Raw genomic sequence first — 26,098 nt, 5'->3', positions numbered from 1 at the left:
GTCAGGAGCCTAAAGGTTTAGGCATACTAAATTATTAGGCATGCTAATTTTTATTCTAAGTAGGTCCTGAATGGCCACTGAAGTAGTTTGCTGGAGTAGAATATAAATGCTGGATGTTGGAATTGAGATGACAAAGGTATTAAAGGCTAGGTCAGTGTTTCTTAACCTTTATTCATCATTGTTCCCTTAAGTTGCCTTTTTAGATATATTTTCCTTAATTGCCCCTCCTCCCCAAAGAAGTTTTTTTAAAAAAAAAATTTTAATATTTATTTATTTATTTAGGTTGTGCCAGGTCTTAGCTGCAGCACGTGGGATCTTTGTTGTGGCATGCGGGCTTTTTAGTTGCAGCATGCATGTAGGATCTAGTTCCCCCACCAGGGATCGAACACGGGCCCCCTGCATTGGGAGCGTGTAGTTTTACCCACTGGACCACCAGGGAAGTCCCTCAAAGAAGTTTTAACACCACAAATATACTGTGTATCTGTTTATCTGTTGTAATATCTAAAATGTTTTACTCCCCCAGAACCAATTTTCACACACTTGAGGGTGACCTCCCCTTTGCAGAAAACTCCTGGGCTAGGGGGCTGAATGGTGGTTCACATGCCCGTGGAAGTAACTTTGCTGAATGGCAATTCTTATTGTCAGGCTCCTTTTTCACATGATAGAAAATGGTACTCAGGTCTCACTGAAATATTAGTCAGTAAAATTCAATATTTCACTTGATTTTATGATGTCAAGGAACTTATCTTTTGAAAATTCTTTGGAACTTAATATACTTTTGGAATATATTTAGGTTGCTAATAAATGCTCATTGAACAGTTTAAATGCTGTTGAACAGGCATTTTGTTTCATGGGTGTTAATTATGGATACTGATATGGGGAAGAATATTTAACATGAGAAACTATTTACATTTTATTTGGTCAATGTTTTCCTATTCACAAAAGACTAAATTGTTTACTACTGCTATTTTACAACTTGTCACTTGGGGGCAGCAAAAACGTTGAGGAATCACAGAAGTAGGACAGCATTTAAACAGTAGGACAGATAGGCACTGTATTAGGCATGGTAAGGAAATAAAAATTGAAAAAATCACCCGAACGCCTTGCCTCAAAAGATATCATAGTCTAGTAAAGGGGAAAAGACATTAAACATGAATAATTATAATACAAGATGGCATAGGATAAGTGAAATGAGAGGCACAATGTGCTAAAGGTATTCAGAAGAGGGATAGATCAAAGTTGGCTGCAGGGAAGTAGTCAAAGGTTCATGAAAAGTAAGCATTTAAGTAAACCTTGAAATATGACAGGTAGCGATCTACAGGGAAAACCTTCCCAGTTACTAGAATGATATGAAGTAAGGAAGGAAGTGGTGAAAAACTCAGGGCATTTTTGGGGAAATACAGACTACACAGTTGCCCCTTGAACAACATGGGTTTGAACTGCAGAGGTCCACTTATATGCGGATTTTTTTCAATAGTAAATACTACAGCACTACACGATCTGCAGTTGGGTGAATCCCCAGATGTGGAATCATGGATATGGAAAAACTATGGATACAGAGGAACCATGATATGGAGGGCTGACTTTAAGTTATACATGGATTTTTTTACTTCACAGAGGGTTGACGCCCCTAACCCCCATTGTTCAAGGCTCACCTGTAATTTGATGTGTTTAAAATACCTAGTACATACACAGAGGAGCTGAGAGACATTTGGAAAGGACAGCAACCAGTTATGAATATTGGGCTAAGGAGTCTGGATTTCAGTCGATAAAAAGAATCCATTAAAGGGGTATATGAGGGACAGTGACAGGGCAGAGGAAGAGGGAAAGAAACACAGACAGACATATACACATATGCAAGCCATGTCCAGAGGTGTGGTTAGATAAGATTGATTTGGCTGTCAGCTCTGTTCAGGTAGAGTGACGAACATGAGCCAGACAAGGGATTAGGTGCTAGAGACACTGGGCAAACAATAGCAGGACACGAACAGTTTACTGTCTCTTCTCCACTAGACATATTTGGGAGGCCCAGAAAGGTTAAATAACACCCTTGGGCTTTCATTTTCCCGCACAAAAATAGGCCTATGACCATTGGTCTAATGACAACAGAAACAAAATGCCTATGTTCAACAGCGGCCATATAAAAATATAAGAGAAGCAACTCTCAGCTTTCTTCTGATACCTAAGAAAATAGAAGAGGTTTCTCATATCTTTCAGCTATTTCAAATAATTTTTTTTTTTCTGCGGTACGCGGTCCTCTTACTGTTGTGGCCTCTCCCGTTGTGGAGCACAGGCTCCGGACGCACAGGCTCAGCAGCCATGGCTCACAGGCCCAGCCGCTCCACAGCATGTGGGATCTTCCTGGACCAGGGCACGAACCCATGTCCCCTGCATCGGCAGGTGGACTCTCAACCACTGTGCCACCAGGGAAGCCCTCAAATACTTTTTATTCAAGGGAGCCTGGATCTGTGGTTGTATCACACATGGCAGTAATAAATAAGTGATAATAAATCCTTCATACTTCCTAAAGTGACCATTATGGATTTCCAAGCTACTAAAAATACAGCACTAACAATAAAAATTAGTTCTAGACACTGATATTTAAAATATGAACCTTGGATGATAAAGAATAGAATAGTGATTAGATACCTAGTTTTCACCTCTCTTCCATGAAGTAAAAACAACAACACACACCTATACTCCTAATATATTTAGAAGTAGCCCAGAGTTTAGTTTAACTATTTGATTAGTTATCACCAATTCTCCATTCCAAACATTCAATAAAAACCAAAAGCTTGGGACTTCCCTGGTGGTGCAGTGGATAAGGCTATGCGTTCCCAATGCAGGGGGCCCGGGTTCAATCCCTGGGCAGGGAACTAGATCCCACATGCATTCCGCAACTAAGACCGGGCACAAACAGATAAATAAATAAATAAAATTAAAAAACAAAACAACAACAACAAAAAACCCAGAAGCTTGGGACTACACCATCTGACTGCTAAATTAATTACACAGTACATAAAAAGACAAGCCAACTGAGCAAGTTATCCTACAGCTGACCACTCTTCTCCTTTGCCTTCTCATTCTGTATCTTACTATAATAGTTTTATGAATTTAATGGTTTATATGGCTCTCTTAATAGTCTGTTTGCTCCATGGGGGCCAAAGCCATGTCATATCTATCTCTCTATCTCTAGCACCTAGACTAGTGCCTGATACATAATTGGCATGCACGTGCATGTGCACATATGTGTGTTTGTATGAGTGAGTATGTATAAAGGATAAATGATTACTTCAAGGGAACTGGCCTTAGAAAGAATATGAGAGAAAAGAGAACTACTTTGACAACCAACATTGTACTATCTCATGGAAAGTTACTTGAAGAGGAATTCTTACCTGGCGTGTCATTACAAAATATGCATACATTGCCATGGCACTTCCATAAGTGATGAAGTAGGTAACTGGCTCCATGATGTCCCAGGAATATTCCCACCAGGTAAGCCGGGCCAAAATGCCAAACTGTGTGGCCATGTAGGCAAGTCCACCCCATAGCACCAAAGTGGTCCTCTTCTCAGCTTTTCTGCTAATCTCAATTCGTACCTACAGGGCACACACGACTGGTCAACTGTAAAGCATTTTGACATAGAACAATTTTAAACTCTTATTTAAACTGTTCAATGTTCACTAAAGAAACAGGGCTCGTAATCAAGATATAATTTAGTCTCAATTCTAGGAAATATAGTTTGTCTTCCTAAATAATATCTGTAGTTTTTACTGAGTACTATTTTATAGGCATAACATTTTTGATACACTTGTGTTTTATGTTTCATCCTAGAAGTAGCTGAAAATATGGTGAAATTATGGGAGTGAGTAAGTTAGTTTCAGCAGGTCTTTATCCAACCACAAGATTGCTTTCTTTGAAAGAGAGAAATAAAAACATGCCAATGTTCTCTCACTGTAGTGTACAAGATTTAATCTATCATTAGTTTTTTACTCAAAAGGTCTACTAGGGGCAAAACAGCACAGTGGGTCAGAGCACGGACTCTGGATTCAGAACGGCTGAGTTTAGGCCCTGATCTGCACATTACCATAACTTCATTAATGAGTTGTTCTGAGGATTAAATAAGAGAATACAAGTAAAATACTTAGGATAATTCCTAGCACATAGTAAATATTCAATAAGGGATGATAATTATTTTGCTATAGTAGGTACATTAAAAAATGCTTTACATTTTGAAAATACCAGATTTAAATTTCATCCCCCTTCACAACAGTTCCTCAAATTTAATTTATCCAACATTTCTAATGGTCTTAAATTTAATGAAAACAACCTTGAGATATGTGTTCCTTACTTTTAAAGAAATCAGAAAAAGCACAGTATTAAGAGTATTTGTTCCCTTCCTTAATCTCTAATATAGTCTGGTTTCTTAAAATGGAAATACTTGTATTTTTATTAAAAAAAAAAAAAGGATGACACACGTTCACTGTAAAACACTTACTAGGAAAGTATAAAGAAGAAAAATCATTCATAATCCTACTATTCTATTAGAATTTAGGAATATGTTTCCTCTAATTTTTTTCTTTGTATATATGTGTATGTGTGTGTGTGTGTGTGTGTGTGTGTGTGTGTGTGTGTGTATGGCTATATGCATAATACACTTAAAAACTGGATCATAGTATACACTAATATACACATTTTGTAATTTACTTTTCATAAAATATCATGAAGTGTTTTCTATAGAATATTAGATCTACATGATTGTTTTTAACAGTTGCATAATATTCCATATAATATTAATTCTTAAGTTGGCTAAAATGATTATCCATCTCACTTAGAACCCTTCTTGATCAGCAATTATTCCAATCTTTGTTGTAAAAGTAGTAAGTCTGGTTAAGGGCAGTATATTTAGATCTCAAAGCTCTATGTCCATTATCAAGGCTCCAGGCTATTCCTTTTCAAGTCCTTTCTTAGCTTTAATCAGAAGCTTTTTATGATTCAGTTCCCAAAACTAGTAGACTAGTTTGATTGACACAATGCAATCACACAAAACTCGGAGAGGAAAAAAGCAAACATATATGCTCTGGAAAAAATACTGGTGAAGAGAAAAGTGTGAAATTTGAATCTGCACCTTTTCCAGGGGCGCCAGTTGTTCTTTGAGATCTTCTAATCTTTCGATAAGCTCCCTTTCCTTGTTTAACTGGTGCTGCTCGATGCACAAAGTAGTGTATAACTGCTGGACCAGTGTCTTTACATCGTTCAGTGTTGCTGCGTTTTCATAGCTTAAGAGGTCTGAAAGAAAAAGATTACATTTAAAAAAATATATATGCCTTAAATGAAGAGTTGCTATTCTTAGGGCTATTAGTGATAAGAACAAGGCAGATTCATCCACTATAGGGGTCCCACCTTCAATGTTAAACTGAAGGAAAGGGATAGTTCCTTTTTAAAAAGGAAGAGTCAAAAAAAAAAAAAAAAAAAAAAAAAGGAAGAGTCTATAAATCCTACAAAGTAAGCTCATATTTGGGCAACTTGAAAATTTTGAAGCCAACATCCACCATTATATTCTTGGAAGTATAAGTGCTACAAATGAGGCTACAAGTAATAATAATCTTCATTAGATAAAGACAAAAAATTTAAAGTAATATATCAAAAACTAGTAGAGAGGCTTACAATTAATCTGATTATCATGCTTATTAAAATTCAGATCTATAATTTATCTGTGGTCTTGCCATTTTAAGTGGTCATTTTTCCCTTTAGTAACTAACACTTAAGGAAAAAATATACAGTATTTCAAATTTGCAAATACAAGGGTATAAATAAAAATACCATTATCCTAATAATCTTAGCCCCTATATACCTTCCCCCTAGCATATCAATTTTTATTTATTCCCGTTGGGCAAAGACATAGAATAGCTGTATGGGTCTCAATATCAAGCTTGAAAGGGCATGAAGTTATGAGAATAACTAAAAAGGTAAAAGATTAAATAATTCTTTGATTCAATATCCTCTTCTGTGAGTAGCATGTGCTTCTAGAAATCTAAAAATTATGTTTTGAAAATTTAATAAAAAGTCAGCTGATCTCAGCTGTCAAATAACTTTTTAAAAAGCACCAGAAGTAAAGCTTTTGTTTTAGAATCTTATTAGCCTTAAATGTGACATTTTGTTAGCTACAGCAGAAGGTCAGCCTTTTTCTAAGTCAAAATAAGCCACAGTCAGAATTAGTCATGTGTGTATTTCAAATATTCTTCAAGGATGTCCTTTAGTACAGTTATCACAGAAATTCAATCAATAAAAAAATTCAAATAAGGGTAGCAAATTGGATTAGAGAAGAGCTGATATAGTAAAATGGGATATAGCACCTAGCATAGTATCTTGCATGCTTTAATGAATGTGTGCTGCATTAATGGGAACAGATAAAAGCAAGAACACTTTGAGTTCTAGAAGTCGTCTATGTCAACAGAGTCTGCTTTGCACTAAAGTTGCAGCTCACATTCACATATGGTTCTACACTTTCCAAAGTTACAAAAAGAGAAAACTGCACTCTAGAATATCATAGTGAAGTGGTAGAGTCCATGCCTCCTGACCCCCCAGGCCTGGAACTGAGTTATGAGGCTTTTACTATATCAATATTAATATTTCTCCTGCAAGCTCAGTCCTCTTTCTTTCTTTTTTTATTATTTATTTTATTTTTTGCTGCGTTGGGTCTCTGTTGCTGCACGTGGGCTTTCTCTGGTTGCAGTGAGCGGGAGCTACTCTTTGTTGTGGTGCACAGGCTTCTCACTGCGGTGGCTTCTCTTGTTGTGGAGCACAGGCTCTAGGGGCGCGGGCTTCAGTAGTTGTGGCTCACGGGCTCTAGAGCGCAGGCTCAGTAGTTGTGGTGCACAGGCGTAGTTGCTCCGCAGCATGTGGGATCTTCCCGGACCAGGGCTCAAAGCCGTGTCCCCTGCATTGGCAGGCAGATTCTTGACCACTGCGCCACCAGGGAAGTCCTCAGTCCTCTTTCAAAAAGATAATTTTTTAGGTAGGTATAAATTATCTATGGTAAACAAAATCCTCTCACATATATTATCCCATATTTATCCTCATGGCAGCATATAATCCACAATTTATAAATGAGGAATTTTGAGTCCTAGAGAGATAAGATGAACAAACATTTTTGTATTAGGTACTGATCTATTCACTAGAGAGGGGAAATAAATCAAATATGAGGTGGTTTCTCTCCTTAATGAGGTCTAATAATGATATTCACAAAGCTGCACGGCTAGCAGGGAGTGGGAAAAGATCTTCTGACTGGTAGTCCAATGACTTTTCTATTCCATGTCCTTTCTTTTTCCATTTCCACTTTCAATACCATAATTACACTGTATTTGCTTAGAAATCCAAGGAGGGAGAAAAGGAGGGGGGAAGGGAGGAAAGAAGGAAGCAAGCAAACAAACTAAACAGACCCTCTCCTCTTCCTTTTCCTAATGAAGCACACACATGTTAATGATCAAATATGTATAGACAATCATAACCTGAAAATCTATAAAATCTGAACTCAGGCTTGGTATTTGTTTTATAAAAGAGCTTCTATTAGAACGTCATTCATCGAAGACTTATTCTTTTAAAATTAATATTCATATTACAGGTTCTCCTGTGTAGAAAATTTATTTTTTATATCAGTCTTTTCTCTCATGGCTTCTTCTGTGTTTTATGTTATAGGTAGAAACATATTTCTCACTCCAAGTTTTTAAAACTATTTCTCTTTTGATTTTTTTCACTATGATAAATTATAAAATAAGCAGCTAAGTGAATGATAATATGCATTCATACAACGTAATACATAGCAGCTGTGAAAAAGAATAAGGAATTCTTTATGTTCTGGTATTTTAAGATCTTCAGAATACACTGTTAGGTAAGAAAAGCAGTTTGGTGGTTTTATACCTTGACATCTAGTTAAACTGGAATTATGTTTCCCCATATATCCCAAATTCCCCCAAATTCCCTGTGTGGTTGTGAATTAGAGTTAGCCAAAAGAGAGATTCAAGTGAGGTTTTAGAAGGCAGAAGTGAAGCAGAAGCCATCATGCTCTGAAGGTTGTTGTTAGTAGTGAGAGACAGATGCAGAGGTGCCTGGAGATGCCAGTGTGTGCCTGCTCTCCCTGGCTCTGCATCCAGCTCTTTTTTCTCAACTGCCACCTCTGATGATTAACAGCAAATCCACACCCACAGCCAGATGCAGCTTTCTAAAGCTGTGCTGTCCAAAACAGTAACTGTTTGCTGTGTGTGGCTATTTAAATTAATTAAAATGAAAAAGAATTTAAAATTCAGTTTCTCAGCCATACTAGCCACATTTCAAGTGCTCAACAGGCACATGTGACTGATGGCTACCATATTGGACAGTGCAGAAATGGAACATTTTCATTGTCACAGAAAGTTCTATTTGATAACACTGTCCTAGGGATCTCTCTACCAGCCCTCCTTTGTTAATTCTTCTTATCCTAGTAGTTGGATGCACTTGAATTTTCAGGTTCCCTGGCAAGCTCTGATTTGTCCACATGTGCCATCACTTCAAACTTAGTAACTTTTCTCTGGTCTTCCAAGCTCCCCTTTACAGACTCTTACTTCTTTACCTTCATCTACAACTGTACAAAGTCTCATTCCTATAATCTTTTATTCCACTTTATTCACATGCTTCTGCTTCCCCAATTGAACCCTGACCGACATGAACAGTATATGTATGATATGCTATTAATTGCATAAAAAGGGAAAAAAGATTATGCATTCACATTTGCTTACGAATGCACTGACTCTCTGATAGGAAACAAGAAACTAAGAGCAATGCTTGCTGGTAAGAGGAGAAAAGGGTGGCTGTGAAACAGGGATGAGAAAATCTTTTCCCATATGTTCTTTGACTTTGGGAGTTGAACATTGTGAATACATTATCATTCAAAACATATAAAATTTAATGTGCTACAACATACATTCAAACAGCAATGAAAAGACTATAAAATGATAATTCATAGGAGATCAATCTCACAGATGTCCAATTCTAGACCTGGCTGAACACAGAGTTGTTATCTTTCGGATCAGTAAAGCCCTGGCAAACTCAAGAGACTTAGCTTTATTTTGTTAGATTTTCTTGACAGGAAGAATATGCTTCCAAGGTATTGTCATGGTGGAGGAAGACAACCACCTCAAACCCTTGACCCTGAAAAATCTGCCCACCTATTTGGAGATGAAATTATAGGAAGAGAGAAGGTAAATCTGCTAATGGCTTAACAAAAACACTTCTGGATGATCCGTGTATGCTTCCCTAAAAATGCAATTAAGATGTTTATTAATGTTTCTTCACATGCCATCAGTGCCAGGATAATTAAGGTACACAAAGACAGGAAGATGTGCACAAATAATGGGGATTAAAAAGTCTTTTCAGCTACTATAATGGTTTGGGAAGGATTCTGGCTATCTGAGTCTCTGATAAGGTATTCATTATAGTTGGTATTTGGTTTGCCTGTTCAACATTTTCTCTCAATTACTTACATTATTAGGAGAGAAGCAAGGTCTCCAATATCCTCTGGATGGATAAATGGGGGAAAGGGCTTAGTGTTGCCAATCAAGATGAGTTTCCTTAGCACAAAAACTTTCAACGACCAGTGGTCACAGGGGAGCCCAGCCATATACAGCTTTGGTAACCAAAAGAATGCAATGGAACTTGCAACTAGCCTTGCTATGACCTGCCCCCTTGTTCCATTTCAGTTTTTTCCTGCCTCTTCCCTCCAATTTTGGCATTAGGTACAAGGGTTGTCAGTACTTAGGTATTCGTAATACCTATGACTACCAATCCCACATAAACATCAAACATGGCTATATTAGATCCTATATGAATAAGCCCTCTATCCTCAGTGCCTGGTGAAGTATGTGAAGTTAAGGTTTACTGGTGCACAACATTCATAGAGCATTTTTAGCTCTAAAGTGCTATCCATGCACAGGGAAAAGAAAAATAGGAGAGAAAAGCGAAAATTAAAGGGGCGTAAGGAATGAGTAGAAAAAAACTGTGTCAAAACTTAAAACTATTCTGGAAAAGTTTTCCTTCATTAATATTTTAACTTTTATTAGATAAAGTATATTTGTTCCATCTGCTTCATGTATATATAAAATCCTAGTGTTCTTCTCATTGTCTAATACCCAAAACCTAGTGCCTTCAACTTCTTTTCTCCATTTAGCTTTTTCACTAAAAACAGTTACAATGTGGGGAAGAGGAATATGTTTACTCATCTGTATGATCGGCATCCCTCTCAAATACAGAAATTCAACTGTTCTCTTACTCACCGCAGCTGACAAACAGTGGTGACTTGGAGGAAGATAATATGATGGAAACAAAATGAAAACCTATCTTACGTTTATTTCAAAAGAAAAAAAGATTTTTTTACTATGTTTTAAAAATTGAGGGAAAAGTGTTTATGAACTTAAAACAGTATTATTTAAGCTTCTGTGAAAAAAGTATATAATGACATAATCGCTCATTGACTAATAATAACAGAGCTGAGAGAGATTTGATGTCTAAATTTAAATATTAAAATGGTCTTTTAAAGTTTTATACTAATGCTACTATTGAGCTTACCAAATTTCATACTTCAAATTACAATTATCCCATGAATTATAGACTTCTGACCCTTGCAAACTTCACATTCTAATTGACTTCTAGGGAAGGTGGACAGATATCCCACAGTTCTGAGATACAGATAAAACAAAGAGTTGTAAGGCTGCCAAACTGATTACCAGAGAATCAAATATAATTTCTCCCCTTTTCAGTTTCTACCTTTACTTTCCTTATTCAACTTGAGAATAGCCTTATTTAAAAAATTAAAACTTTCATTTCTCTTTTAAGAACACAGTATTAGACAAGATGGTTAGAATTATTCATTGATTAAAATACCTCTAGTTTTTGACAACATAAATCTTTACTTTCCTGATTGTTATACTTTATATAAGAATATATTAGTCAACTTTTAATATTTTACTAATGCAGCAGAAAATCAAAATAGAATGAACTCCCTAGGAAATTCACATACACATATAAGGTCTATCCATGTTGTTGCAAATGGCAGGGTTTCCTTCTCTCTCATGGCTGAATAATATTTTAGATACACACACACACACACACACACACACACACACACACAAACACTACATCTTCTTTATCCATTCATCTGTAGATGGACACTTAGGTTGTTTCCATAGCTTGGCTATTGTGAATAATGCTGCAATGAACATGGGAGTGTAGATATCTCTTTGAGATTCTGATTTCATTTCCTTTGGATATATACACCAAAGTGGAATTGCTGGATCATACAGTAGTTCTATGTTGGTCAAAGGGTACCAATTTTCCAATTATAAGATGAATAAGTTCTGGGGATCTAATGTACAGCATGGTGACTATAGTTAACAAAACTGTAATGTACACTTGAAAGTGGCTAAGAAAGTAGATCTCAAGTGTTCTCATCAAAAAGAAATGGTAATTATGTGAGATGATGGAGGTATTACCTAATCCTGTTGTGGTAATCATTTCTCAACATATAAGTGTATCAAATCGTCACACTGTATACTTTAAACTACACAGTGTTATAGGTCAATTATATGTCAATAAAGCCAGAAAAAAATAAAGAGCAAATTTAAAGAACAACAACAACAAAAAAAACTGAGTAAAATAAGGCCTGTACTTCTGTTATTTTAAAGAGAACATCTAGTCCAAGAATCAGGGAATGAAGAAAAACATATTAGCATAGCTAATATATAGCTAACAATCCTTAGTCTACATGTTCAATTATTCCAACTTAATAAAATCTGATTCAGTAATGTCTTACTATCTAAAGGATTCTTTAACTCATTTAACTCGCTCAATATAGGATGACTACCTAAGTCAATGGGGTATACAAAAATCACAGTGCCTTCCCTCTGATCATTTGAAAAGAAAAGGAATGAAGAATTCAGAGAAGAGAATAATCACTTCTGGTTGGCTGGGAGTAAGAAAAAGAAAGAATGGGATCATGGAAGAGCTGACATTGATGATTTTGACCTGAGGAAATAGGAGGTTAGGAATAAAAGAAAAAGGCATCTTAGAGGAAAGGTAAGAAAACACTGAGATGGTAAAGGAAAGAGCAAAGGAACTAGAAGGTGGAGGAAAAGTAGGAATCTTTTAAGAGGAAAAGAGAAAAACTTTAAAGGTAGATGTGGACCAGATTTTGGAGGCATTCAATACTTAGGCTTTTACTTAGAACTTTTTCTACATTAGACACAATTCTCAAAAGCAGAATGGAAAATAACAAATGTCCTAGGAAGCTGATGGAGGGGGTGGTGGTGGTGGAAGGGGAATTAACGACAGCAGTGAGTGACAATGAACATCAAGGGCAAAGAGAGAAAGATGACCAAAAGAAACACACTTCAAAATGTTATTTTAGAGGGCTATTTAATAGCATCAGTACTGTGCAAAGCCATATCGGAGTGTGGGGTGAAAAGAAAAATCAGTAAAACTAACTTTGTCTTTATTTAAATTTTTGATATTTTGTTTATCATCGATTTTTTGCATTAACTTTGGTTTTTAAAAGTAGTTCATGAAAATATTTGATTACTGAGTTTTCTGGCACTGGAGGCAAATATCCCATTTTTTCGCATAAAAGCATATTCTTGTCCGAAGTTCCCAAGGACTATTATTGTACAATAGTTGACTTTCAAACTGCTAACCTTGAGCCATCAAAAAAAGGGGTTAATTCCTGTTACAAATGTTTAAGAGGACAGGGAATTCCATAATTTTTAAAAAAGATTTCCCCAGTGGGCTTCCCTGGTGGCACAGTGGTTGAGAGTCTGCCTGCCGATGCAGCGGACGCAGGTTCGTGCCCTGGTCCGGGAGGATCCCGCATGCTGCAGAGCAGTTGGTCCCGCGAGCCATGGCCGCTGAGCCTGCGTGTCCGGAGCCTGTGCTCCGCAACGGGAGAGGCCACAACAGTGAGAGGCCCGCGTACCGCAAAAAAAAAAAAATATTCCCCCTGTAACGTTATTAAAATAATATGACTTTTAGCTTGTATGGAAGGAAGGAGTTTAAGTTATGTAGAACACTCATTTATGTGAAACAGTGACAAGAGCCGATAATAAAGCATTCTGGTGTCTATGTTTTAGTCAGTGTACTAGCGAAGTGCTACCTATATGTAAAACTTTGACTGCTCTTTGAATACTGTCTGTTTCTCAACTTTACCCAGGGGAAAAAAAGTTCTTTCCAAAAGCCATTCTCACATTTCTCTGACCTTATCAAGGTTACTTGTTACCTCTCTTTGGTGGTCGTACATGATATGTTAAGTCATTAATGACCAGTTTAAAGTCGTCAAGGAGGAGGAGGTCTATTCCTGTTGAGGCAGCAACTCGAACGCCATCTGTGAAAATTTAAATGTGAAAATTTTAAGGTCATATGTCCATAATTATTCAAGAATGGTCAGGAAAAAAGCAATCCTCAAAATAGATTTTAAAATTATGTCTTCTCTTTTAAATTTCAGTTAACTTTTTGCCTTATCCCTAAATTCTATGCTAAACAAAGCTTATACTGTCTGAGGCTTTTTGTTTTCATGGCAATCTTCTTGGTGAAGATTTAACAACGTGTTTTTCTGGAAGAACTTTATGAACAAGTGAAATAATTACATAGATGTATAGGTGTCAGCTGGAAATCTAGGGTCACTGGGAGAGGTGCATGGATGTCTATGATGGAAGTTGGTTGAGTAAAACACCCAATGTTTTCTAATATATGGTACTTTGCAGTATAGTTACCGATTAGTTGCCAATAATCCAGGAGGGGCAGATGCTAGGGTTAGCAAAGTACACCAAGCTGATCTATTAATTACATTACAAGATGAGTTGAGAATTAAGAATATTTAAAATATTTAAACTACAGAAATGTGGCAAATTAGCAACAACTGAGTAAATCCAAGGGTAAATAGGTACTTACTGTACTAGGCTTTTACGTTTTCTGTAGGTTTAAAATTTTTCAAAGTGAAAGTGGGAAAGATGTAAGGCACTTAAAAAATAAATAAATGAAATGGATATCATGTCAAATGGGAATTTTTAGTGCCTTATTTTATATTGTTTTCAAACCATATGTCTTTATTTTGTAAACATTTATGTGAAAGACCTAAGAAGATTTAAAAAGAAGGCGTAATATTTCATATCTTCAGAGATGATGGCTCAACTACTAGAAAAGTTTATTCTACACCTAAGGTAATGAGAAAAGGTCTCAAAGGTATAAATGAGATTGATGGTTCATCTTTGCCCATGGCATTATATGTGAGGTGCTTTTGAATGAGATACCTGTGTATATACCCTTGCTAAAACTGAGCAATCATATTCTGAAAATTGGGAGAGAAATCACTGTCTCTCTTGACATTTGCTAAGCAAAAGATTGTGTCCTAAAGTTAAGAGCATGGGATTCTTTTGCAGTGGTGTGTGTGTGTGTGTGTGTGTGTAAAAACAATTTGGAGTGAAATGATGGGTGGGTGGGAATTAATAATGAAGGTGTATGCCCAGTAGTGGGATTGCTGGGTGGTATGGTAGTTCTATTTTTAGTTTTTTAAGGAACCTCCATACTGTTCTCCATAGTGGCTGCATCAATTTATATTCCCACCAACAGCATGGGAGGGTTCCCTTTTCTCCACACCCTCTCCAGCATTTATTGTTTCTTGATTTTTTTATAATGGCGATTCTGACTGGTGTGAGGTGATACCTCATTGTAGTTTTGACTTGCATTTCTCTAATGATTAGTGATGTCGAGCATATTTTCATGTGCCTCTTGGCCATCTGTATGTATGTCTTCCTTGGTGAAATGTCTATTTAATGGCCTATGTGGGAAAAGAACCTAAAAAAGAGTGGATATATGTAAATGTATAACTGATTCACTTTGCCGTAGAGCAGAAACTAACACAACATTGTAAAGCAACTAGGCTCCAATAAAAATTTAAAAAAAATAATGAAGGTGACTATACCTGGTGAATAGATTGCAACTCTGTCAATTCCCCGATCCTCTTCTTGTAGTTGTCGTAAAAACACACCAACAGAGTCTGAGATAGGTTTGAGTGTGAATTGGCAGCGTTCACGCCGGGATGGTAGCCTCACAGATATCACAGGTAACCCATTTTGATACACCACTGTCACATCTGAATGAAAAAGACCCATAACCATATGATAATTAGATTTCATTATAAGTTAAAGTGACATTATTAATCTTCTTAAATGGGGGTTTATTATTATTAGTGTGGCTTAAAATGTTTTCTAAGGTTCAAGAATATGCCCTTTAGCTTTAGTTGAAGGTTATTCCAGGAAATGGCTTATGGAAGATCATATCTATCACACAACACCTTGCAGAAAAAAGAAAATATGCAAAGGATTATCTTTTAAGTGGGTCAAGGAGAGGCTTTCCCAGGAATTTAAGGTAAAGTTCTTGGTATTGGTGAATACAAATCCTGAATCCATTTAGTAAACTTTTATTAAGTAGCCAGAGATTGCTGGGCCAAATTCTATACCCTGTAGGAGGTGGCTCTCGGGAGCCAGAGCTTTTTTAAGAATCTGTGGGGAATGACATGTGAAAGTACACTAATAAGTGAGACTTACTCAAGGACAATCAACTCATATTTCTGTAGTACATATAATATTATATCCAAGTGCTTGATAAGTAAGCATTCTCTTATACAACTTGGACATATTATGATATAATAAAAAACAATTCCTTTTAAGTTCTCTTGAACATTTTCCTGAGGTTAGCAAGAGGCCAAAGCTCAACTTTTGGGATTTACTAACAAAACGTTATTAAGGGAACCATTATCATAAGCTACACAACTGAAAGGATTTTCTACAACAGAATGGCACAGAATTCCTTATTTCCTTATCTTGTTCCTTAACAGTCTTGATTTATTGAACCTTAGTCCCTAAAACAAATGCCAGAATAACTCTTTCAAAAAAATTTTCAAATGAATCTTTAATAAATAAATTTTGAACCATAATTTTTTACACAAGCAACCAAGCATTTAAAGATGATAATTTAGGGATTTCCCTGACGGCACAGTGGATAAGACTTCGCGCTCCCAATGCAGGGGGCCTGGGTTCAATCCCTGGTCAGGGAGCTAGATCCCACATGCATGCTGCAACTAAAAGTTCACATGCCACAACTAAGGAGCCCACGTTCTGCAATTAAGGAGCCCACCTGCCACAACTAAGACCTGGTGCAGCCAAATAAATAAATAAATATTAAAAAAAAATAAAGATGATAATTTATCACTAGTCTGTGAAAGGAAAACAGGGTTTGAAATCAAATCTGGTATGGAATCCAGCCAAAAATAATAAATAAATAAATTAAAAAACCCCACTTAGCATACTGCTTTAAGATGAGTGATGTTTCTTTTTTAAAAATATTTTTAAATTTAATTAATTAATTTTTGGCTGCGTTGGGTCTTCCTTGCAGCACGTGGGCTTTCTCTAGTTGCAGTGAGCGGGGGCTACTCTTCGTTGTGGTGTGCAGCCTGCTCATTGCGGTGGCTTCTCTTGTTGCGGAGCACAGGCTCTAGGCGCCCGGGCTTCAGTAGTTGTGGCTCATGGGCTCTAGAGCGCAGGCTCAGTAGTTGTGGCACACGGGCTTGGTTGCTCTGCGGCATGTGGGATCTTCCCAGACCAGGGCTCAAACCCTTGTCCCCTGTGTTGGCAGGCAGATTCTTAACCACTGTGCCACCAAGTCCCTAATAATGTTTCTTCATTAGTTTTTTTTAAGACTCAAAAGATACACTCTATAAAGTTTTTAAGGATTCGTATCCCTCAAAATTGAAGAGCCGAGAGGAAATATACATAGAATAATAATGTTCTGGAGGTTCTAAATGCATCAAACTTTTCATAGTTGTAGTCATTTACATCTTATTTCCTCGCCTGGTCTAGTAAATTATAATGCCTACAATGAATACAAAAGCCTCACACTACATTGTTCTGTGACTTAAATTTTAAAAGTAACCCTTATTGAAGCATAGTTTATAAATAACAATGTACACTCTTATTTTAAATGAACATTTGATGAATTTTGACATAATAATCAAGATAAAGAACATTTCCACTAGCCCCCCCAAATTCTCTTGATCCGATTCAAGTTAACCCTGGGCAACTATTGATTGGATTTTTTCACCACAGATTATATTTAGTTTTTCTAGAGTTTTATACTACTGGAATCATACAGCATGTACTCTTTTGTATCTGGCTTCTTTCTTTCAGCATAATGATTCTGAGATTCACCAGTGTTGCTGCATGCATTAGTAGTTAATTTGTTTTTATTGCTGAGTAGCATTTAAAATTGTGGATACACCACAATTTGTTCAACCATTCACCTGTTGATTGACATGTGGATTGTTTCCAGTTTTGGACTACTATGAGTAAACCTTTTATGATTATTTACTCACAAGTCTTTGTGTGGACATATGGTATACCTTTTCTCATCCTTTTACGTTTAACCTACCCACGTTTCTATATTTCAAGTGGGTTTCCTGCAGGCAGCATATGGTTGAGTCTTCCTATTTTATCCAATCTGACAATCTGTCTTTTAATTAAAGTGTGTATATCATTAGCATTTAATAAATTATAAATATTGTTATGTCTGCCACCTTGCTACTTTTCTTGACTCAACTCTTCTTTCTTCCACTTTTCTTTGATTCATGCCCTCTTTTAGATTAACTATTTTTTTTATTACATTTAATCTCTACTATTGGCTTATTAACTGTACCTTTTCATGTTTTGGAGTTACTCTATAGCAGGTATTGCCAAATTTTTTCTGTTAAGGGTTAGACAGACATTAAATACTTTAGGCTTTGTAGGCCATAAGATCTCTGCTGCTACTTTAGACTCTGCACTGTGGTGCAAAAGCAGCCCTAGGCAATATGTAAATGAATATGCATGGCTGTTTCAACAAACTTTATTTACAAAAATAAGGAATGCACTGGACTTGGCCTATTGGGTTTGCTGAACCCTACTCAAGGGTTTACAATATACATCTTTAACTTATCACAGTTAACCTTCAAGTAATATCATACCACTTTAGGTATAGTGTAGAGAACCTTACAACAATATACTTCCATTCCCCCTGTATTGTTCTATATTTTATTTCTATATGTTATAAACCACACATTATTTTTACTTTGATAACTGATTATACTTTAAAGAAATTTTAAAATGAGAAAAATTCCTTTTATATTTATACACATATTTACCCTCTGGTGTTCCTCATTGTTTCTGGTATAGATCCACATTTCCATTTGGTATCATCTTCCTTTTGTCTCAGGAGCTTCCTTAAACATTTCTTGTTGTGCAGATATGCTGACAATAAGTTCTCTCAGTTTTGGTAAAGTGAGAAAAAGTCTTTATTTCATCTTCAATTTTGAAAGACATTTTTGCTATGTAAAATATTCTAGGTTGGCTTTTTTTTTTTCCTTTTAGTGCTCTAAAGAAATTCCCTTCTGGTTTGCACAGTATATGATAAATTTATGTACATTCTTATCTTTGTTCCTTTGTATGTGATATGTCTTTTTCCCTCTGGCTGCTTTTAATATTTTCTCTTTATCATTGGTTTTCAGCAATCTGATTATAATGTTCCTTTCTATGGTTTTCTTTATGATTATTCTGTTTGGGAATTGTTAAATTTCTTAGCTCTGGGGCTCATCGTTCTCATTAAATTTGGAAAAATTTTGGCCATTATTCAAATATTTTTTATGTCTCCCACCCCTCTCCTTATGGGATTCCAATTACACTTATATTAGGCCATGTGGTACTGTCACACAGGGCACTAAAACTCTGTTCATATTATTTTAGTTTTTCCCTCTCAGATTCATTTTGGATAGTTTTAATTGCTATGTATGTCAATGTCACTGATCTTTTCCTCTGTAGTGTTTAATCTGCTATTAATTCCATTTATATTGGTTTTCATTTCAGATATATTTTTCACCTCTAGAAGTTCCCTTTGTTTATTGTTCTATTTTCTATTTTTCTTCATATTATGCTTATGTTTTCTTCTCTCTCTCTGAATATAAGGGTCACATTTATAATAACTATTTAAAAATCCTCTGTTAATTCCATCATTTCTGTCATTTGTAGATCTGGTTCTATTGACTGATTCTGGCACCCCCACCCCCCACCCTGCAGCTTCTTCACATGCCTAGTAATTTTTGATGGGAGATTAGACATTGTGACTTTTACATTGCTGAATACCGGATCTTGTTGTATAGTTAAGTTGCTTGCATATTAGCTTGATCCTCTCAGGTCTTTTAAGACAGATCTAGAGAATCCTTTATTCTAGGGCCAATTTGGCCCCACTTCCAAGTTATGGTTCTTCTGGGAGTCTCTGCTGTATGTTCATGTATTCAGCGATGTCTCTCCTCTCTAGCTGCTGGGAAGTCAAATGATTTCTGGCCCTGAGTGAGCACTAAGAGTTATTCATTTTACAGCTTCTGGTAGTTGCTATTTCCTTGGAAGTTGTTATAGCCTGGCCTTGTGGTTTAGAATTTAACCAAACCCTCAGGCTACAAGCTGAAGTAATGTAAGGTTAATTTCATTTGTTTCTCTTTTCTCAGAGATCAAAGTCCTGTCTTGCCTACTGTCCAATGTTTAGAAACAGTATTTTCATGTATTCTATCTGGTGTTCTAGCTGTTGACAGCAGGACAGCAATTCCCACAGCACTTAATCCTTTGTGGATACATGATTTGAATTTTTACATAAAAACTAAAAAGAAGCAAAGTCAGAAATCTCTGTTTATTCCTTCCAAAAGGAGAGTCTGAGTTTCCTAAGGAAAAAGAGGCCAAAAATAGTAATATAAACTTAATACATAGCATGTACCACCTAAAGTTTTCAATATCTAAAGTAACTTGAAATTTTTTTCATTTTCTTTCTCACTTTTAAAAGAATCCTTAGCAATCCATTGTTTCCGTAAAGTCAGAGCCAGCAACATAAATATCCCTATTTGTTCTATAAGCAGTAATGATGATGGGGTCATAAAATTAGGTGATTAACTTGTCTACCTGGTGCTTTCTTCCCTCCAATCCAGTCTTCTTTCTATTGATATATGCAAAAATATTCACACACAGATTTCAAGAAGTAGACAGAGTTGGATTTAAATAAAAGATAGGAATCTGTGAATCTTAAACACATAAAGTATGGGAGATTTCACTAATACATCAGTTTCACAGGAAAGTGCTTAGGGGTTACTGTTTTTAAATAACTGAGACAAAGTCAACAGATAAAATTAAGGTCTTTATCACTCAGTTTAACTTTTTTCTTTAAAGATTATGAAGCCTTTAAAAGGAATTAAATATGAAAGCTTTGAGAAACTCTGCATGGATAGCACATTTCAGAACTGACACAAACCTTTATTACAATACTGCTTTTGAAATAAATCCCCAGGTCTCCTTCTTTCCCACACACTAGATTGTAATGCAAATGTTAGATTTCTTGTTTTGCAACCAAAGAATAACAATTACCATAGTTCCTCAAGTTTAACAATATAAAAAATTGCTGTTGGTTGTAGTGAAGTCACAATGGGAATTTACAAGCTAATGACAGCTGTCAGCTACTATTCTCTAGAGATAAATACTCTTTTTAAGTGTAAATTGCATCAAGTAACTTTTTGGTTGGTTAAAAAAAATCTTTTGCTTTGATTTCCATTTCAATAAGTAAGAAATAATCTAAGTATGTTCTATAGCAGTGTGGTTCAAAGAAACCTAGAAATTATGGGGTATCCCATACAAATACTGAGAGACAGAATATGACAACTGATTTAGGAATAAAAAGTAAAGACAAGGAATTTTCCAGAATAAGAAGAGAAGTGCAAGGACAGCAGACACATGCGGTTTAAGAAGTAATATATTAAAAAAAAAAAAAAAAGCTTTGGAGCATTAGGTGTAGAAAAAGTCATATAATACAAATGCTTGTTATTTAGCCAACTGTTAAAAATTCATAGTAGGAAAATTAGTTGGTGCTCAAAATAATTAGTAAAATCTCCTCTAAAATATATCATTTTATGAACACTGTTACTGAACACAAATTCGTGTGCCTGATGCACAGTGAGGCCAAACAAACCGAAACGTCAGAGTATGAGGCAGAGAAAGGTTTATTGCAGGGCCAGTCAAGGAGAATGGGTGGCTTGTGCTCAAAAATCCCAAACTCCCCAATGGTTTTGGGGGAGAAATTTTTATAGGCAAAGTTTGGTGTGAGGGCTGCAGGGTTTGTGACTTTCTTCTGATTGGTTGGTGGTGAGGTAACAGGGCGGTGCCCCAGGAATCATGTGCCCAGCCTGAAGTTACCATCTTCCACCTGGGTCAGGGCCTTAGTTCCTGCAGAAGAACTCAAAGATACTATCATGTGTATTCCTTGAGGAGGAACCAGGACCCTGCCCCAAGGCTGCACTATTGCTTCTTAACTGTTCCTCCCTTGTTTCTGCATTCCCTCTCCTCCCTGATTAGCAACTGTTTGAATCAGCCCTTTGGAACTCAGGGAAGGCTGAGGCTGAATGAAGCCCATTTTCTACAAACAAGAAACAGGGACACAGAAAGGACTTGTACCCAGGAGCCCCACAGGGTCCTGCTTGGTTTCAACATGACTGTATATCTCTTAAGGACTTATTATGAACGGTAACTGGTACAATAAGGAAGCACATTTAGGGTGTTTTCTGCAGAGACACTTTGAACTGAACTTTATATTATATGATGGATGATTCCAGTGGTTTATGATCTTGCCATCATCTGTTTCTTTTCTTTCCCTTTTCTGTTCTATTCTGCATCAAGAATGTGAAATACAATAATAGAATTTTAGTATTGGAAGGGTCAGAGAAATCATACAGACTAAGCCCTTCTTCTACAGCTAAGAACAATAAAGTCCAGCAAGGTTAGATGAAGTTCCTAAGATCCACCCATGTTGTCCCAAATGGCAAGACGTCCTCCTTTTATACAGCTGAGTAATATGCTCTTGTACATATATACCACCTCTTGTTTATCCATTCATCTACCTATGGACACGTAGGTTGTGTCAATATCTTGGATATTGTAAATAATGCTACAATGAACACAGGGAAAAATACCTGGAAGTAGAATTGCTTAATCATATAGTAGTTCTATTTTTAATTTTTTGAGGCACCTCCATACTGTTTTCCATAGTGGCTACACCAGTTTATCAATACATTCCCACCAACAGTGCATGAGGTTTCCCTTTTCTTCACATCCTCCCCAAAACTTGTTATTTCTAGTCTTTTTGATAATAGCCATTCTGACAGGTGTGAGTGATATCTCATTGTAGTTTTGATTTAAACTTTCCTGATGGTTAGTGATATTGAGCATATCTTCATGTGTCTGTTGGCCATCTGTTTGTCTTCTTTGCAAAAATGTCTCTTCAGGTCCTTGGCCCATTTTTCAATCAGGTTGTTTGTTTCTTTGATGTTGAGTTGTATGAGTTCTTTATATAATTTGGACGTTAACCTCTTATCAGATATATCATTTGCAAATACCTTCTCCTATTCAATAGGGTGCCTTTTCATTTTGTTGATAGTTTCCTTTGCTGTGCAAAAGCTTTTTAGTTTGATGTGGCCCCATCTGTTTATTTTTGCTTTTGTTTACCTTGCCTGAGATGTATCCAAAAAATATTGCTAAGACCTATGTCAAAGAGTGTACTGCCTATGTTTTCTCCTAGGAGTTTTATCGTTTCGGGTCTTATATTTAAGTCTTTAACCCATTTTGAGTTTATTTTTGTATATGGTGTGAGAAAGTAGCCCATTTTGATTCTCTGGCATGTAGCTGTCCAGTTTTTCCAACATCATTTATTGAAGAGGCTGTCTTTTCCCCATTGTATATTCTTGCCTCCTTTGTTTTAGATTAATTGACCATGTAAGTGTGGGTTTATTTCTGCAATCTCTATTCTGGTCCATTGATCAATGTGTCTGTTTTTGTGCCAGTACCACACTATTTTGATATGGTAGCTTTGTAGTATAGTCTGAAACCAGGGAATACAATACCTCCAGCTTTGTTCTTCTTTCTCAAGATTCTTTTGGCTATTCGGGGTCTTTTGTGTTTCCATACAAAGTTTGGGGTTATTTGTTCCAGTTCTGTGAAAAATGCCGTTGGTATTTTGATAGGGATTGTGCTGAATTTATAGATTGCCTTGGGGAGTATGATCATTTTAACAAGATTAATTCTTCCAATACATGAGCATGGTATATCTTTCCACTTGTTCGTGTCATCTTGGATTTCTTTCATCAATGTCTTACAGTTGTCTAAGTACAAGTATTTACCTCCTTGGTTAGATTTATTCCTAGGTATTTTATTGTTTTTGATACAATTGTAAATGAGATTGTTCTCTTAATTTCTCTTCCTGATAGTTCATTGTTAGTTTATCGAAACATAAGTTTTTTTTTTTTTTTTTTTGGCTGCACCATGCGCCTTCCAGGATCTTAGTTCCCCAACCAGGGATCAAACCCGTGCCCCCGCAGTGGAAGTGCAGAGTCCTAACCACTGGACCATCAGAGAATTCCTGCAAGAGATTTCTATATATTAATTTTGTACCCTGAAATTTAACTGAATTCATTTATTAGTTCTAACAGCTTTCTGGAGGCATGTTTTAGTTTCTGATATAAATTAGGCTAACTTTTTTTTTCTTTTAGAGCTGTTTCACATTTTACTCCTTATGCCATCTGAAATATACTTTTGTGAAATAAAAAATCAATTGTAACAGCACCATTGACTCTGCCCCTTCTCCTGATTTTCAAAGCTAATTCTATCACATGTCAAATTTCCATATACGCAAGGTTTCTCTAGTCTGATCCTACAATCTTTCCTGTACCGATACTCCACTGTTTTGAGTATTATGGTTTTAAAAGTACATATTAATATGTGGTTTAGGTAAACCTTTCCCCCCGTTTCTACTCCAAATTTATGTTAAGTATTTGTATAGTTTTAGTCTTTCATATGAATTTTTGAATAGGTTCATCAGCTCCTATTGAGGTTCATATTAGCACTGTAGTGAGTTTATAAATTTATGTGAGGGAAACTGACAATTGTTACAATGTTGTCCTCATATTCATTAACATATTATAACTCTGCATTTATTTCTATCTTTTTTTAGGTCCTTCAATAAAGTTTATTCTTCTCAATAAATGCTTTACAGATTTTTTAATTAGTTTTCACTCATAGATACTTTCAAATAATTTATTTTTAATATTCACTTCTCTGTTCATAAATATAATTCTAAAAGTCTATATCCTTTTTCATTAAATTATGATATATTAGACAAAACATAAGATTATCATTTTAATAGAATAAATTAAATATTATTTAGGTGATAGTAAGGCCCTTCCTTATACATTAGGGCAAAAACATCCTCAAATTTACTTAGATGTGTAAAATAGATGATTTAAAATTTCTTTAAATTATTCATAGTATATTAAAAATGCTAAATCTGTCACATACTATCATTTGAAGAACACTCATTTTGAAAAGCAGGTAAATATTTATGTAAAAAATATCTTTTTATATCAGTATAAGAAAGCCCAATTATAGAATCATAACTTTAGTAGTTTGATAAATCCAGTCATTTGGGCCCTTCCAACTGGTAGTATAAATGAACTTAGTGAAACCAGCTATATATTTCATTGTGAACCTAAGGTGGATTAGTATTTGTACAACTGAACCTCTCTCTGTAGAACTATGTAAAAACATTTGTGTGAAGTTATTACGAGGCTTAAATGATAAAAGTTGTGAAAAGACTTAAAGTTATAAATCTTTTTAAAATGCATGGTGTTATTGGTTTTATGTTAAATAGTAGTACAACCTATGTACCTTTCATTAAATCTGGTTCTTTTAAAATCTGTTTATGAAGATAATTAATCTCTCATAAATGTCAAAAGCATTTGTGCTAAGTAAAAGGTCATCCTCTTCCTTCCTTCCGTTCATCTACTCATTCTACTGAGAATTAACTATTTTATTTTGCTTTTGTAAAAATAAAATCCTGTCCTAATATAGTGCTCTAACATATTTTTCTTTCTATGAATAATGCTTTTGGGACTTCCCTGGTGGTGCAGTGGGTAAGAATCCGCCTGCCAATACAGGGGACATGGGTTCGAGCCCTGGTCTGGGAAGATCCCATATGCCACAGAGCAACTAAGCCCATATGTCACAACTACTGAGACTGCGCTCTAGAGCCCACGAGCCACAACTACTGAGCCTGAGTGCCACAACTACTGAAGCCCGCATGGCTAGAACCCGTGCTCCGCAGCAAGAGAAGCCACCACAATGAGAAGCCCATGCACCGCAATGAAGAATAGCCCCCCACTCACTACAACTACAGAAAACCTGCACTTGGCAATGAAGACGCAATGCAGCCAAAATAAATAAATAAATAATATTTAAACAAACAAAAAAGAATAATGCTTTTTATGGTGCTGCTTTGAAAGTAACTTCATTAAACCTTGACCCTTGGTCCACTTTAATTTCTGGGTGGTAAAAAGTTGAATATAATCCTAAAGTACAGAGAGTGAAGTGCAGTAGAAGAATGATGGATTTTGGAATCTCAGATTTAGTAGTACTGAAGTTCTACCACAGGAGACAGCTTGAATACATGAGCCCATTACTGAATATAACTTTACCTCCGTTTCCTTACCTATAATGCAGAGAGTCTAATACCTCAGAAGCCTGCTTAGGAGATTCAATGAGAATATGGAAAAACGCTTGCCTTAATAGTTTTTCTTGCTTTTTCTAAAATCTACAGTCTTAAAACCCAAAGCCTAAAATCATATAAGTTTCAGTGAGAAAATTTCCAATCATGCCTTTAAACCCCAAGAGAACAAAAATGACTTGTTCCACTGAGGGCAACAAGGGGAAGAAAAGCTTAAGTTATACAAACAAATTCCATGTGCCTAGGTATTTTTGGATAATAGACCTCCTCCTTGAGAACCTGAAGAAGGTATGGATTCCCTTCTTAGACCTACCTCCTGAAAAAATTCAAAACGATTTATACATAAAAATTTTAGATACAATCATTTTGTTGCATTGGAAAATGATTTCCTTCATATTACCTGCTATGGACT

The 26,098-nt window shown here is 35.9% G+C and overlaps 1 protein-coding gene across 3 annotated transcripts in view; it reads right to left on the bottom strand.

The window, feature by feature from the left end:
• Positions 1-26,098, bottom strand: part of MCU (mitochondrial calcium uniporter) — a 212,592-nt gene that overhangs the window by 20,152 nt on the left and 166,342 nt on the right. For all 3 annotated transcript variants that reach the window (XM_030759348.2, XM_022590844.3, XM_022590845.3), the window contains exons 3-6: positions 14,999-15,169; positions 13,298-13,402; positions 5,129-5,289; positions 3,396-3,599 (exon numbers count right to left, since the gene is read on the bottom strand). In XM_030759348.2, the coding sequence (XP_030615208.1) occupies positions 3,396-3,599; positions 5,129-5,289; positions 13,298-13,402; positions 14,999-15,169 (641 nt within the window). The remainder of the gene's footprint in view (positions 1-3,395; positions 3,600-5,128; positions 5,290-13,297; positions 13,403-14,998; positions 15,170-26,098) is intronic.

The sequence above is a fragment of the Delphinapterus leucas genome, chromosome 16 (genome assembly GCF_059928025.1).
Source record: "Delphinapterus leucas isolate spDelLeu-1000000601 "Yukka" chromosome 16, BTC_Dleu_Yukka2, whole genome shotgun sequence".
Taxonomy (NCBI): Eukaryota; Metazoa; Chordata; class Mammalia; order Artiodactyla; family Monodontidae; genus Delphinapterus; species Delphinapterus leucas.
Note: the sequence above shows the minus strand (reverse complement) of the source record. Positions and strands in the feature narration are given on the sequence as shown.